Raw genomic sequence first — 13838 nt, 5'->3', positions numbered from 1 at the left:
TGCAAATGTAAACTATGTAAATACCAGAAACATCTGTTATTAGATTGACGTATTCATTTGTTTTCTTTTCTCTTTTCCTCACTCCTTTCTAGAAGACGTTGGCCACATATTGAGCTACATTCAGTGAGTGGCAGGTATCCTCCAATCTTTGTTTTTGCCCAGTGATTGTTCTTCATGGTTGTCCTGAGACACTTAAGCCCTGGTATTTCTGGGGAAGATAAGGGATAAGGGAGACTGTAGACTTCCTTGGCTATAGACTCCAGCCCACAGGAGTGCCAGAAAAAGCACTTAGCTTACAGAGCTGTCAACTTCCATCTTTCTTTCACATTGTTCTCTGTTGTGCTGAGTTCCGATATGATAATTAGATTAACTGCACAGAGGCTGGTATCCCATCACCAAGTCATTCTTTAGTTACATGTGCACTGTACATGGATTATGACCAACCAGCTCAAAGACAATCTCTGGACTGAGGAGAACTTCTGAATCTCCTGTTTATATTTTTTTTCTTTTTTCTCTCAGAGTAAACAGAGCCTCTGACACTCCTGTCTTTTTTTCCCCCCAGCACCCATGTCATGTGTGTGCAGGTGAATCTCTTGTTTATATCCATTAGCCAAGGCTCCCTGATTGGCCCAGATTAATAGCCCCAATCAAGAATGGTGTGAGGAGGAGTGTAGTGTAACATTGAGGCCTCAGTGACAGTAAATTACTCAAAAATATATGATATGGCATATCAAGTCCAGTCTATCCTCACCTGAAAACCACCCATGCAAGGTTTGCAGCACAACTAGCAATGAGGAGTAATTACTATTGATTAATTCTCCACTCTAACTGAGGAGTGCTGAGGCTACTTGCATTGCATTTACTTCCTTAGGCTTGCCTCCTGAGATAAACTAATACACACTGAAATAGAATAGAAGCTGTAAGTTCTTGCTTCTGTGGCCTAATAATCTTTGCTGAGAAGGGGTGAAAAAATGTTCGCATATCAGATTGCTGCCCAGTCAGCCTACTTAAAATTGTAAAAGCAGTAAACCCAAGACCCTGAACCTATAATACAAAAAACTGGAAAGCCTAAAAATAACCACAATGCATTAAATATAATGGAAAGCACAAGTTAATGATGCTTATATTGAATATATTTTATGTTAGTGCATCCTTATATCTGCAGCACTGCAACAATGCATGTTATGCTACTTGCAAGCAAATAAGAGCAGCTGAAACTCCTCAAGTGCAAAGATGCAAAGTGGGGGAAACCCGAACAGAAGCTTTTAGGTTCTGATATGGGAATATGCATTTGTAAAAGTACTGCGCCTGTTTGCACCTTGAACTATAATATTCAGTAAAAACATCACAAGCCATGTCGTGATGCTATAATTTGCAAGCAATGCAAATTGCTGAAAACTAGCAAATTCGCAACATTTCAACTTATGCTCAAAAACTGTGAGGAACATAATATCACAGTATTTAATAATTGCTTAAAGTGCTTGTCTACATATAAAATATACAGCTTAAATTCTGTACCATGAAATTTGTTTATATATATATATAAAATGTGTGAGAATATATTCACAAGACTATCACATGAAATGATGCTTAATGAAATACATTTCTGAATATGACAAAGAAGGACACTAAAACCTTACTCTGAAGGCCAGAACAAAAGAGTAGGTCAGGGACGCAGCTCTATGTAAAACCGTTGAGTTGTTATTAAATAGATTTTTTTAAAAACTACCGCAGCTGATCCTGTGCCAAATGTGTCCCATCTGATGCTGAATCAGTATTCCCGCTTGTGTTGTGTCTGAGCTGCATGCATTCGGATGATAAGAGTGTGTCTATTTATGGTACAGAGCCAACTGGAGGCACAGAATGAGTTGCAGTGTTCAGTAACAGGCAGGCTCATTCACGTACAGACACACACACACTGCATAAGAACGTTAAGACAGAAGTCTGCTGACATTTTCTTTATAGCTTATCATTTGGCGGAATCTCTTCTATTTTCCTGTCTGATATTTTTCTTTTAACAGCTGTTGTATTTCCACAATGGATCTTGGAAGAAGGTTGAACAGAGGTGCAAATATCACATTTATTAATCCCTGGATTAAGTACTATCTATTTTTCTTCAGTTTCTTGTTCTGGGTAAGTAATTGCTGTTACATTTACAGCCAATTTTTGTTTTTGCTGCCAGACATGAATGCAGGTGTTTTAATTGATAATGTTTAAAGGTTAATTCTTTGTTGCCTGTTCTGTAATATCTGCTTTGCCCACTAACATTAACCATCAGTTCTAAGTGAAACTGTTAGTGAAGGGATAGCCTGTGCTTATCTTCAAATTTCCTTCTGATTATTATTTGGCTGTGATTCATAATCATTTTTGAGTGTCTTTTTTTTTAAACAAAGATCTTCCACTGTTTTAAATATTGGTGCAGTTGTGCTGTCTGCTTTTATGGAATTAGTGAACCTGTCAGATCAGTTGTGTATACTGATGTGGTATAGTAGCAGCTGAGATGCTTTGTTGGGAGGGGAATGGTGTAGCTGGGTGATGTTCTATACAGCCTGAAGCAGCACTGATGTCTGTACCAGGTGGAGCCAACACCCATCTCCCTTCCTTGTTGGGCTGTGCCCTTGAGATTTCTATTGATTTGATTCATTTTATGCAGAGTTCATCAGAAAATGATCTTCTGCTCATGCTGGTACACAGCTCCAAGGTTGATCAGTTAACTCATCATGGGTTGGGAGAGTCATGCGAGTCTGGCTGAGTGTCACATTTCACGATTTGCTCACCACCGCCTTTTTAGATTAGATTACTTACAGTGTGGAAACAGGCCCATCGGCCCAGCAAGTCCACAATGACCCGCCGAAGCGCAACCCACCCAGACCCATTCCCCTACATTTACCCATTCACCTAACACTATGGGCAATTTAGCATGCACATTTTTGGACTGTGGGAGGAAACCGGAGCACCCGGAGGAAACCCACACAGACACGGGGAGAATGTGCAAACTCCACACAGACAGTCGCCTGAGGCGGGAATCGAACCCAGGTCTCTGGCACTGTGAGGCAGCAGTGCTAACCACTGTGCCACCGTGCTGCCCACTTTTTTTTTTAAAGCAAGAAACATCTGTTGAGGTTGCTCAGTTTGTTTGCCTTCTCAAGGGCAATTAGGGATTGGCAAGAAATATTTGTTTTGCAGGGATGCCCACATCCTCTAATACAATAAAAGAAATTGAATGATCAGAGGAACCTCGTTGCAATGATCCTTCCATCATGTATTATTGCATTTAACTTGTTTCACAATCTTTCAAAGATTAGGTAGAAAAATAATATTGGGTAATCTGACCTATCTATTCAATCTTCCCTTTGAGATGAGATCTAAACCTGCTCGTTCAGAGGTCATGTAGAAGATAATTGGCATTGCTGCTAAACTTCTGGCTCTTGTCCTTAGAGAGGCAGGTTAGCAAGGTCAGAAAAGAAAACAGCAGGGAAAACCATGCATACAAGCACATAGGCACACCATTGCAGCCTCCTCCTCAGATCCCATGATCACTGATGTCAATCTTCAGCCAATTTGATTCACTCCATGTAGTATCAAGAAATGGGTGAAGGCATTGGGCCCTGATAACATTCTGGTGAAAGTACTGAAGATGTGGCCTCCAGGCTAATCATGACCCCAAACCAAAATGTTCCAATACAGCTACATCACTAACATTTCTCTATACACAAAAACCCAGGACAAACCCAAATGGCCAATTTCCACCCTATCAGTCTAATCTTGGATCATCACTATAATCATGGAAGAAGTTGTTGATAGTGATATCAAGCAGCATTTGATGAGTATCTGCTTACTGACACTCATCACTCCATCAGAGCCACTAATCTCCTGACCTCATAACAGCCATAGTCCAAAGGAGCTGAACTCCAGAGGTGAAATGAGATTGACAGCCCTTGACATCAAAATAGCATTTCACTAAGTATGGCATGAAAGAACACTAACAAAATTGGAGCCAATCAGAATCAGAGGCAAAACTCTCAACTGGTTGAAGTCATGGATGTAGGTTGGCTCGCTGAGCTGGAAGGTTCATTTTCAGATGTTTCATCACCATACTAGGTAACATCTTCAGTGAGCCTCCAGATGAAGCATTGCTGATGATTCCTGCTTTCTATTTATATGCTTGGATTTCTTTGGTTTGGTGATGTCGTCTCCTATGGTGATGTCATTTCCTGTAAATTTTTTTCTCAAGCAAAACTAATGTCATTTACAAAATACCGTGCAACGACTGTAACAAACACTACATTGGACAAACAGGCAGAAAACTAGCCACCAGGATACATGAACATCAACTAGCCACAAAAACGACATGAACCTCTCGCACTAGTATCCTTACATACAGATCAGGAAGGACACTACTTTGACAGGGACAACCCATCCATCCTAGGACAAGCCAAACAGAGACACGCACAAGAATTCCTAGAAGCATGGCATTCCAACCAGAACTCTATCAACAAACACATTGACTTAGACCCAATTTACCACCCCCAAGAAAAAGAACAGAAAATGACATCACCACAAGAAATGACATCACCAAACCAAAGAAACCCAAGCATTTAAGCAGAAAGCAGGAATAGTCAGCAATGTTCTGTTCGGAGGCTCACTGAAGATGTTATGTAGTATGGTGACGAAACATCTTAAAATGAACCTTCCAGCTCAGCAAGCAAACCTACATCCAGAGCCTCAACCTGAACTACAATCTTCTCAAAACTCACTGGTTGAAGTTATACCTACCGCAAGTGGAGATGATTTTGGTTGTTGGAGAGCAGCTATCTCAGTTCCAGGATATTGCTGTAGGAATTTGTCAGCTTCAGTTGTTTCATCAATGACCTTCCTTTTATTCATTCGGTCATAAGTGGGATAGTTTACTTATGATTGCATAATATACAGCATTATTTGCAACTCTTCAGATATTGAAGCAGTCTGCATCTAAATGAAGCAAGACTTGGACAGCATCCAGGCTTGGGCTGATAAGTAGCAAGTAACATTTGCAAGTGCCAGGCAATGAATTTCTCCAACTACAGAAAATCTAACTATCACCCCTAGACATTCAATGGCATTTTCTTCCGACTATCAAAAGTCCTGGAGGTTACAGTTGCCCAGAAACTGGACTGGACCAGCAGCATAAATACTGTGGCTACAAAAGTAGGTTAGGGATTAGGAATTCTGTTGTAAGAAACTCACCTTCTGTCTTCCAAACGTCTAATCCAAACAATCTACAAATCAGGGTTTTTTCCACCCCCCCCCCTAATCAACCTGTTCAGAAATGTCATTACACAACTCTGGAGCAGGTGGGACTTCAACCTGGTTCTCTTGGTTCAAGGGTTGGGACGCTAACATTGCACCACAAAAGGTTAAGAGATTAATGGTTTGCTCTCCACTTGCCTGGATGGGTGCAGCTTCAAAAACACTCAAACAGCCAGATACCACCACACAAAGTAGTCCACTTGACTGGCACCCTGTCCACTACCTTGTACATTGATTCCTTCTACATCAATGCACAGTAGCAGCAGTGTGTATTAGCTACACAATGCACTGCAGTAACTCACTAACGCTTCTTTAGCAGCAGTTTCCAAGCCTGCAGCCTCTCCTACCAACAAACCCTCTAAGTGGCATGGCCGCAAAACTGTACCAACGGTCCATTCACAGTAATCAGCTACTGACACATTGACTTCGGATTTTTCCAGCTGCTGCCTTGCATGGACTTCAGAGGTCAACATAGCAGCTGAAGAAATCAGAGACAATGTAGGCCTCTGCAACTGAGAAGATCAAAGGCAACAGATGGATACAAACACAACTATTTGTGAACTTCCCTCCAAAGCATGCCATGTCTAATAACTATATCACTGTTCCTTCATTGTCATTGCACCAGTATCCTAGAATTCTCTTCCTAACAGCAGTATGTGCATACCCATGCTGAGAGGACTGCAGCAGTTTAAGAAGACAGCTCACCACAACTTCTCCAGGGCAATTAGAGATTGACAATAAGGTCTGGGCTAGCTAGCAATGTCTATATCCTGTTAATGGATTAAAAGAGCACACAAATTTAACTGCTTCTTCAATCCCCAATATTTAGACTATATTGGGCTCTTCAATTGGTTTGAGTTCATTGATAGGATGTGAGTATCACTGGTTGGGTCAGCATTTATTACCAATGCCTAGTTGCCCACAAGAAAAACCATTGCAGCCCAACCACTATACCATGAGGGAGGATTCTGACCCAGCAACACTGAAGGAACAGCGATATTCTTTGAAGTCAGGATGCTGAGTGGCTTGGAGGGGAACTTGCACATGGTGGTGTTCCCATATATCTGCAGCCTTTATCCTTCTAAATGGTTTGGAAAATGCTGTCTTGGTGAATTTCTGCAGTGGACCTCGTAGATGGTGCACACTGCTGCTTCTGAGCTAGCAAGAATTTGCAAAAACAAAATAAAAAAGCACCATACAGAGCAGAATTTTGACCTTTTGAGGGGATGAATACGTAGATGGACATCTGTGAAAAATAGTACCTCTGGCTGACTGGCTGACCAACTGATCTTCTGGCTGCATTCTGCCTTGGAATGTTTTCCCAGTTGCGTTGGACAGGTGGTAGGCAGGGTTTCCTGCCTAAAAATAGTAGGTTTCCCAAATTACCTGGTTAGAGCCCTATTAAAGTCTATTGTTGGAAACTTCAAGTAGGCTTTCAAGTCCCCTTCCAGATCCTTAAACGTGACAGGAGACATTTCGGTCTCTGGCATACTGGTTTCCAATTAGTGCTCCAGGCAGACTTAGTTGCTGTCTTCGTCTGTCTGTGTTCATCAGCAACCACAGACAGCTCTTTCTCCCTACACATTGGAGGCTTGGCTGCAAGGCCCTTTTATTTTAAATTTCAAGTGGTTGGAAATGAGAATTTTTTTGGCTGTTTAGCATCGAGAGTTCATCCACCCTTCAAACTTGCTGTCCAGTCATTGAGCGGTCAGTTTGAGCAAAATCACAATTGAGAAACTGTTTCCCCACACAGGGCTGACTTGCAATTATTCTGACACTGAGTTTCTTTAAGGCTGTGGGGAAAATCATTCCCATTACATTCCCCAGGAACATCTAAAATCCTTAATTTGATTTGCTCCGTTTCCCACCAATGGTACCATGAGTATTGACACATAAGAGTTGAGTTAATCTTCCCTTTTCCTGTCAACAGAAAAATGTGTTTGCTCTTTGTCCCTGCATGGTTTCCAACATATGAGAAGAAACAATTGGCCATGATCCCACTCTCAATTCTCACCTTCCACTCATTCCCTGTGACCCATCCATGTAAAGTTGAAACTTTATTGCTGGAACAGCACAGCAGGTCAGGCAGCATCCAGGGAACAGGAGATTCGACGTTTCGGGCACAGGCCCTTCTTCAGGAATGAGCAGAGAGTGTTCAGCAGGAGAAGATAAAAGGTAGGGAGGAGGGACTTGGAGGAGGGGAGTTGGAAATGTGATAGGTGGAAAGAGGTCAAGGTGAGGGTGATAGGTCGGAGTAGGGTGGAGGCGGAGAGGTCAAGAAGAAGACTGCAGGTCAGGAAGGCGGTGCCGGGCTGGAAGGATCCGGCTGAGACAAGGTGGGGGGAGGGGGGATGAAGAAACTGGTGAAGTCCAAGTTCATCCCCTGCGGTTGGAGGGTTCCCAGTCGGAAGATAAGACGCTCCTCCTCCGACCGTCGGGTTGTTGTGGTTTGGCGGTGGATGAGTCCAATGACCTGCATATCCTCGGTGGAGTGGGAGGGGGAGTTGAAATGCTGTGCCACAGGTTGGTTGGGTTGGTTCGTCCGGGTGGCCCAGAGGTGCTCCCTGAATCGCTCCGCAAGTAGGCGGCCTGTCTCCCCAATATAGAGGAGGCCACACCGGCTGCAGCGGATGCAGTAGATGATGTGGGTGGAGGTGCAGGTGAATCTGTGGCGGATATGGAAGTTTCCCTTGGGGCCTTGGAGAGAAGTGAGGGGGGAGGTGTGGGCAACCGCAGGAGGTGCAACACTTGCGCCCACACCTCCCCCCTCACTTCTCTCCAAGGCCCCAAGGGAAACTTCCATATCCGCCACAGATTCACCTGCACCTCCACCCACATCATCTACTGCATCCGCTGCAGCCGGTGTGGCCTCCTCTATATTGGGGAGACAGGCCGCCTACTTGCGGAGCGATTCAGGGAGCACCTCTGGGCCACCCGGACGAACCAACCCAACCAACCTGTGGCACAGCATTTCAACTCCCCCTCCCACTCCACCGAGGATATGCAGGTCATTGGACTCATCCACCGCCAAACCACAACAACCCGACGGTCGGAGGAGGAGCGTCTTATCTTCCGACTGGGAACCCTCCAACCGCAGGGGATGAACTTGGACTTCACCAGTTTCTTCATCCCCCCTCCCCCCACCTTGTCTCAGCCGGATCCTTCCAGCCCGGCACCGCCTTCCTGACCTGCAGTCTTCTTCTTGACCTCTCCGCCTCCACCCTACTCCGACCTATCACCCTCACCTTGACCTCTTTCCACCTATCACATTTCCAACTCCCCTCCTCCAAGTCCCTCCTCCCTACCTTTTATCTTCTCCTGCTGAACACTCTCTGCTCATTCCTGAAGAAGGGCCTGTGCCCGAAACGTCGAATCTCCTGTTCCCTGGATGCTGCCTGACCTGCTGTGCTGTTCCAGCAATAAAGTTTCAACTTTGATCTCCAGCATCTGCAGACCTCACTTTCTCCTCGAAGATACCCATCCATGTAAACCCATGATAAACTATGCATCCCAACTTCCCCCAGGCCTCTCTATGCCACCTTTATGGCCTGTTTTCTAAGTTAGGGATAACTCATGACAACCAATCTCTCCTATCCAGCACCTTTGTCTTGACAGCCTCCATACCAACTCATCCAATATTCACCATAAGCATACCCATGCTGAGATGAAATAAGATGAAGTTCTAAGTGTTTAATGCAGACTTTTAAAAAAACTAAAAATACTCATTCATAAAAACCTACTTAGTACATTTATTCAACTAATTAATTCAAATGTTTAACGTCTTATTAAAAACAAACATTTGAAATCATAGTCCCAAAATGTAGCGTTCATATCTATTTCAAGCTATCAATTAGACCTGTGAAATTGCTGGTACCAACCCATCACAGTGAAAAGTTGTGAAATCAGTCATGAGGCACTAATCCAGTACTGACAAACTTCCAGTTTCTGTCAGCAGGCAGAATGAAATGACAAGCATTTTATTTAGGAGAAAGTGAGGACTGCAGATGCTGGAGATCAGAGCTTAAAAATGTGTTGCTGGAAAAGCGCAGCAGGTCAGTCAGCATCAAAGGAACAGGAGAATCGACGTTTCAGGCATAAGCCCTTCTTCAGGAAAGCATTTTATTTAGCACAGTTTCCTGCCCAAATATTTAAAGGGCAGGAGTTTTGAATGTCTTAACCACCTGACAGTTACTTTTAACAATTCCTTTTGACAACTTTTAACAGTTCAGTTTGATCAGTCTTTTGACAGTTCCAATGAATTTGACAATTCCAATTATTATGCACAATTTACACACATTCATTTCTATGTCTAACCCTTATAATACTAAAGAGCACTTTAGCCCTCCTAAAAGGCACCTGGCCTTCTTGAAAGACCATATCCCACCTCTAAAAATGGCTTTGCAAGTTTAGACCTGTTCTTACCAGGTCTAATCTGCATACCTTGTGTTTTTCCCATTCCTGGCTGATGAAAAGCAGGCATGACTGGACACAGTTGTTGTTATAAATGGACATCAGCCTGTGTGAGTTGTAAGTTGGATATAAGTTGGATTCCACTCCAGTTCCTCCTCTGCAAAAATGATGGGGGCTATTTTTGAGAGCAGAACTTCTGGGTTTCAGTGTCAGGGCTGAATGTTTGAAGTTCAGTTCCTCAAATGATGCTGACAAGGCCCTCAACAGCATTCCATTCTGTTAACATTTTTGCTCTGTCCAAATAGAACTGGACACTCCCCATATACATACATCATCACAGTAACATTGCTATCAAACCTCATCCCTCCCCATTTCCTGATTATTTTACACTTGCATTGAAAAATCCCAGTGCAAATCATTGGTGTCAACTTTTGTTGCTATAACCAAGGACAGCCAAGCAGCAAGCAGTAAGATCAAGCCTATTGCTGATGCACCATTTCACAGTTCAACTGAGACAACAGAAAACAAGAGAATAGCAAACAGGGACAGCTGTGAGCAACATTCATCTTTCAGAATAATTCTGCTTCTGAGGACATTGCTGCATTGTGAGTTTGTGATGCAGTTGCACATTCCTTTTGAAGAGAAACTGCCTCTGGGATCTTAACCTATTTTCTCCTTTCAGTGGAATCTTTTCTAAGCAATCTGCAAGGCCTCACAGCTGACACTTGGAAATACAATCCTTTGAACATCTGTTCTAATGGACGTTACGGTTTTTGTGACATTACTCAAAGAGGCAAAGGAAATTGTTCAGTGTTCAATCTGACATTTCTTCCTCCACCATATACAGATCAGCTGGACACCTCATTTTGATAATGCAGAAATGCTGCCACATTTACCGAGGATATAGCACAGAAATAGGCAATTCAATTTAACCAGTCCATGTTAATGTTCATATACAGAGACATAAGAAATAGGAGGAGGAGGAGACCAAATGGTCTGTCATTGCTTGAACCTCCTCCATTTTCTCCCATCTAAATCTATCATATGGTCACTTGGTACAGCTTAAATCTTACTGAAATGCAAGAAGGTCAAATTTCAAACAATCCCAATAATGTATAATAAAGGAGAAAATGATGTTAATTGATTGGCAATGGAACTCTGATTACTATACAAAAAGCAATTTATAGAGACTTATAAAGTCCTCACAAATTCCAAAGTAATTCAATTGAATTACTTAAATAGAATCGTTAATGTAATAAGACATCCCAAGGTGCTACAAATCAGGGCTCTTGTGGAACTCAGATTATCCAAAAATGAATTGAAACTGAGGTACACAAGGACCCGGTAGAACAAGTGACCAGGTCTTAACAAGCACTTTAAACGAGAAGAGATGGAGAGAAAACTGGGGAGTTTATTAGGAAAAGAATTCCAGGTGGGACTAGATTGGGTTGGGATATCTGATCGGCATGGACACGTTGGACCGAAGGGTCTGTTTCCATGCTGTGCATCTCTATGGCTCTATCTTAGGGCCTCAGCAACTGAAGGCACAGCCACAAATGGTAGAACAGTAAAAATCAGAGAAGTGCAAGTGATCAGAATTGGAGAGGTACAGATATATCTGGAGACTGGTGAGGCTGGAGATAAGAAGGAGTGAGTCCATGGAGGAATTTAAGAACAAAAATGAGACTTTTAAAACTGAAGCTTTGCTGGATTGGGGGCCAGTGTAGCTCAGGGAGTATGGGGTGCTGATGGAGAGGGACTGGTGTAAAGGACAGAACACCCCTGGTCCCCACCTTCCACCCCACCAACCTCCGTATACATCGCATCATCCTCCGCCATTTCCGCCACCTACAAACGGATCCCACCACCTGAGATATATTTTCCTCCCCACCCCTATCTGCTTTCTGTAAAGACCGTTCCCTCCGTGACTACCTCGTCAGGTGCCCCCGCCCCAACAGCACACCATTCCTTCCCGGCACCTTCCACTGCCTCTGCAGGAATTGCAAAACCTGCACCCACACCTCCCCCCTCACCTCCATCCAAAGCCCCAAAGGAGCCTTCCACATCCATCAAAGTTTCACCTGCACATCCATATCTGTCATTTATTGTATCTGTTGCTCCCGGTGCGGTCTCCTCTACATTGGGGAGACAGGACGCCTACTCGCAGAGAACATCTCCGGGACACCCACACCAACCAACCCCACTGCTCTGTGGCTGAATACTTCAACTCCCCCTCCCACTCTGCCAAGGACATTGAGGTCCTGGGCTTCCTCCATCGCCACTCCATTACCATCTGACAACAGGAGGAAGAACGCCTCATCTTCCTCATCTTCCGCCTCATCTTCCAACTTGGGACCTTCCAACCCCACGGCATCAATGTGGATTTCACCAGTTTCCTCATTTCCCCTCCTGCTACCTTATCCCAGCTCCAACCTTCCAGCTCAGCACTGCCCTCATGACCTGTCCTACCTGTCCACCTTCCTTCCCACTTATCCACTCCGTCCTCCCCTCCGACCTATCACCATTACCCCAGCTCCATCCACCTATCGCACTCTCAGCTACCTTCCCCCCAGCCTCACACCCCCTCCCATTTATCTCTCCACCCCCATCCTCATTCCTAATGAAGGGCTTTTGCCTGAAACACGATTTTCCTGCTCCTCGTATGCTGCCTGACCTGCTGTGCTTTTCCAGTGCCACACTCTCGATTCTAAATTAGCGTACAGGCAGCCGAGGTTTGAAACTGCTGAGATCTATTTAAGGTGGGGAATCGAAGACCAATCAGGAGAGCATCAGAACAATCAAGTCAAGAGGTCTGTCTTCATCTCTTGACACTGAGCAAGACATACTCTACACTAAATCAGTAATGTATAACTACGTGACTATACTTTAACAGGAAAACTGCAATGCAGCACAAACATTTGTGATTGAGATTACATGTAATCTCCTGGCTGGCATTCCTTCAAAAGTGGAAAAGGGTAGAAGTACAAATATACAGCAGTCTATTAGAATATGAAAGGAGAAGACAACTTGAGTTGTCTTCATTGAAATGGCAATCTTTTCTTATGCTGATATAAACTTCCTCCATAATTGCAGTGTTTTCTGTCTTTATTTCAAATTTCTCAATCTATCCATTTTCTTTCCTTTTATCTCACTTTACCTTCTCACTGCAAATTTATATTTCATAAGAAGCTAATGTAGTTCTCTAATTACTTGAAAGGATTTAGAAAAAAATTACAAGGGTTGGAGGATTTGAGCTTTGGGGAGAAGCTGAACAGGCTGGGGCTGTTTTCCCTGGAGTGTCAGAGGCTGAGGGGTGACCTTATAGAGGTGTACAAAATTATGAGGGGCATGGATAGGGTAAATAAGCAAAGTCTTTTCCCTGGGGTCAGGGAGTCCAGAACTAGAGGGCATAGGTTGGGGGTGAGAGGGGAAAGATATAAAAGAGACCTACGGAGCAACCTTTTCACACAGAGGGTGGTACGTGTATGGAATGAGCTGCCAGAGAAGTGGTGGAGGCTGGTACAATTGCAACATTTAAGAGGCATTTGGATGGGTATATGAATAGGAAGGGTTTGGAGGGATATGGGCCTGGTGCTGGCAGATGGGACTAGATTGGGTTGGAATATCTGATCAGCATGGATGGGTTGGACCAAAGGGTCTGTTTCAATGCTGTACATCTCTATGACTCTCTGACTGTATCCCAATCACAATTTGTCATATCTTGGTCACTGGGTCAAGAACCTGCAGATGCTTCCTTAATGGGTGGCACAGTGGATCAGTGGTTAGCACTGTTGCCTCACAGTACCAGGGACCTGGGTTCAATTCCAACCTTGGCCGATTGTCTGTATGGAGTTTGCACATTCTCCCCGTGTCGCAAGGGTTTCCTCCCACAATCCAAAGATGTGCAGGTTAGATGGATTGGCCATGCTAAATTGTCCATGGTGTTCAGGGATGTGTCGATTCGGTGTGTTATTCAGGAGAACATATAAAATAATGGGGTAGGAGAATGGGTCTGGTTGGGTTATCCTTTGCAGGGTTTGTGTGGACTTGTTGGACCGAAGGGCCTGTTTCCACACTATATTGATTCTGTGATTCTAATAGCCATGTGGACCGCAAACTTTCTCAAGGGCAATTAGAAA

At 43.8% G+C, this 13838-nt stretch overlaps 1 protein-coding gene across 1 annotated transcript in view; it reads left to right on the top strand.

The window, feature by feature from the left end:
* Positions 1-13838, top strand: part of tspan33b (tetraspanin 33b) — a 79920-nt gene that overhangs the window by 29456 nt on the left and 36626 nt on the right. Inside the window, exon 2 of the mRNA XM_087991165.1 lies at positions 2022-2133. Within this exon, the coding sequence (XP_087847291.1) occupies positions 2038-2133 (96 nt within the window). The 5' untranslated portion in view covers positions 2022-2037. The remainder of the gene's footprint in view (positions 1-2021; positions 2134-13838) is intronic.

The sequence above is a fragment of the Chiloscyllium plagiosum genome, unplaced genomic scaffold (genome assembly GCF_037043375.1).
Source record: "Chiloscyllium plagiosum isolate Xiang-an unplaced genomic scaffold, Cpla_swu_hap1 HiC_scaffold_10, whole genome shotgun sequence".
Taxonomy (NCBI): domain Eukaryota; kingdom Metazoa; phylum Chordata; class Chondrichthyes; order Orectolobiformes; family Hemiscylliidae; genus Chiloscyllium; species Chiloscyllium plagiosum.
This window is presented reverse-complemented; position numbering and strand designations above follow the sequence as displayed.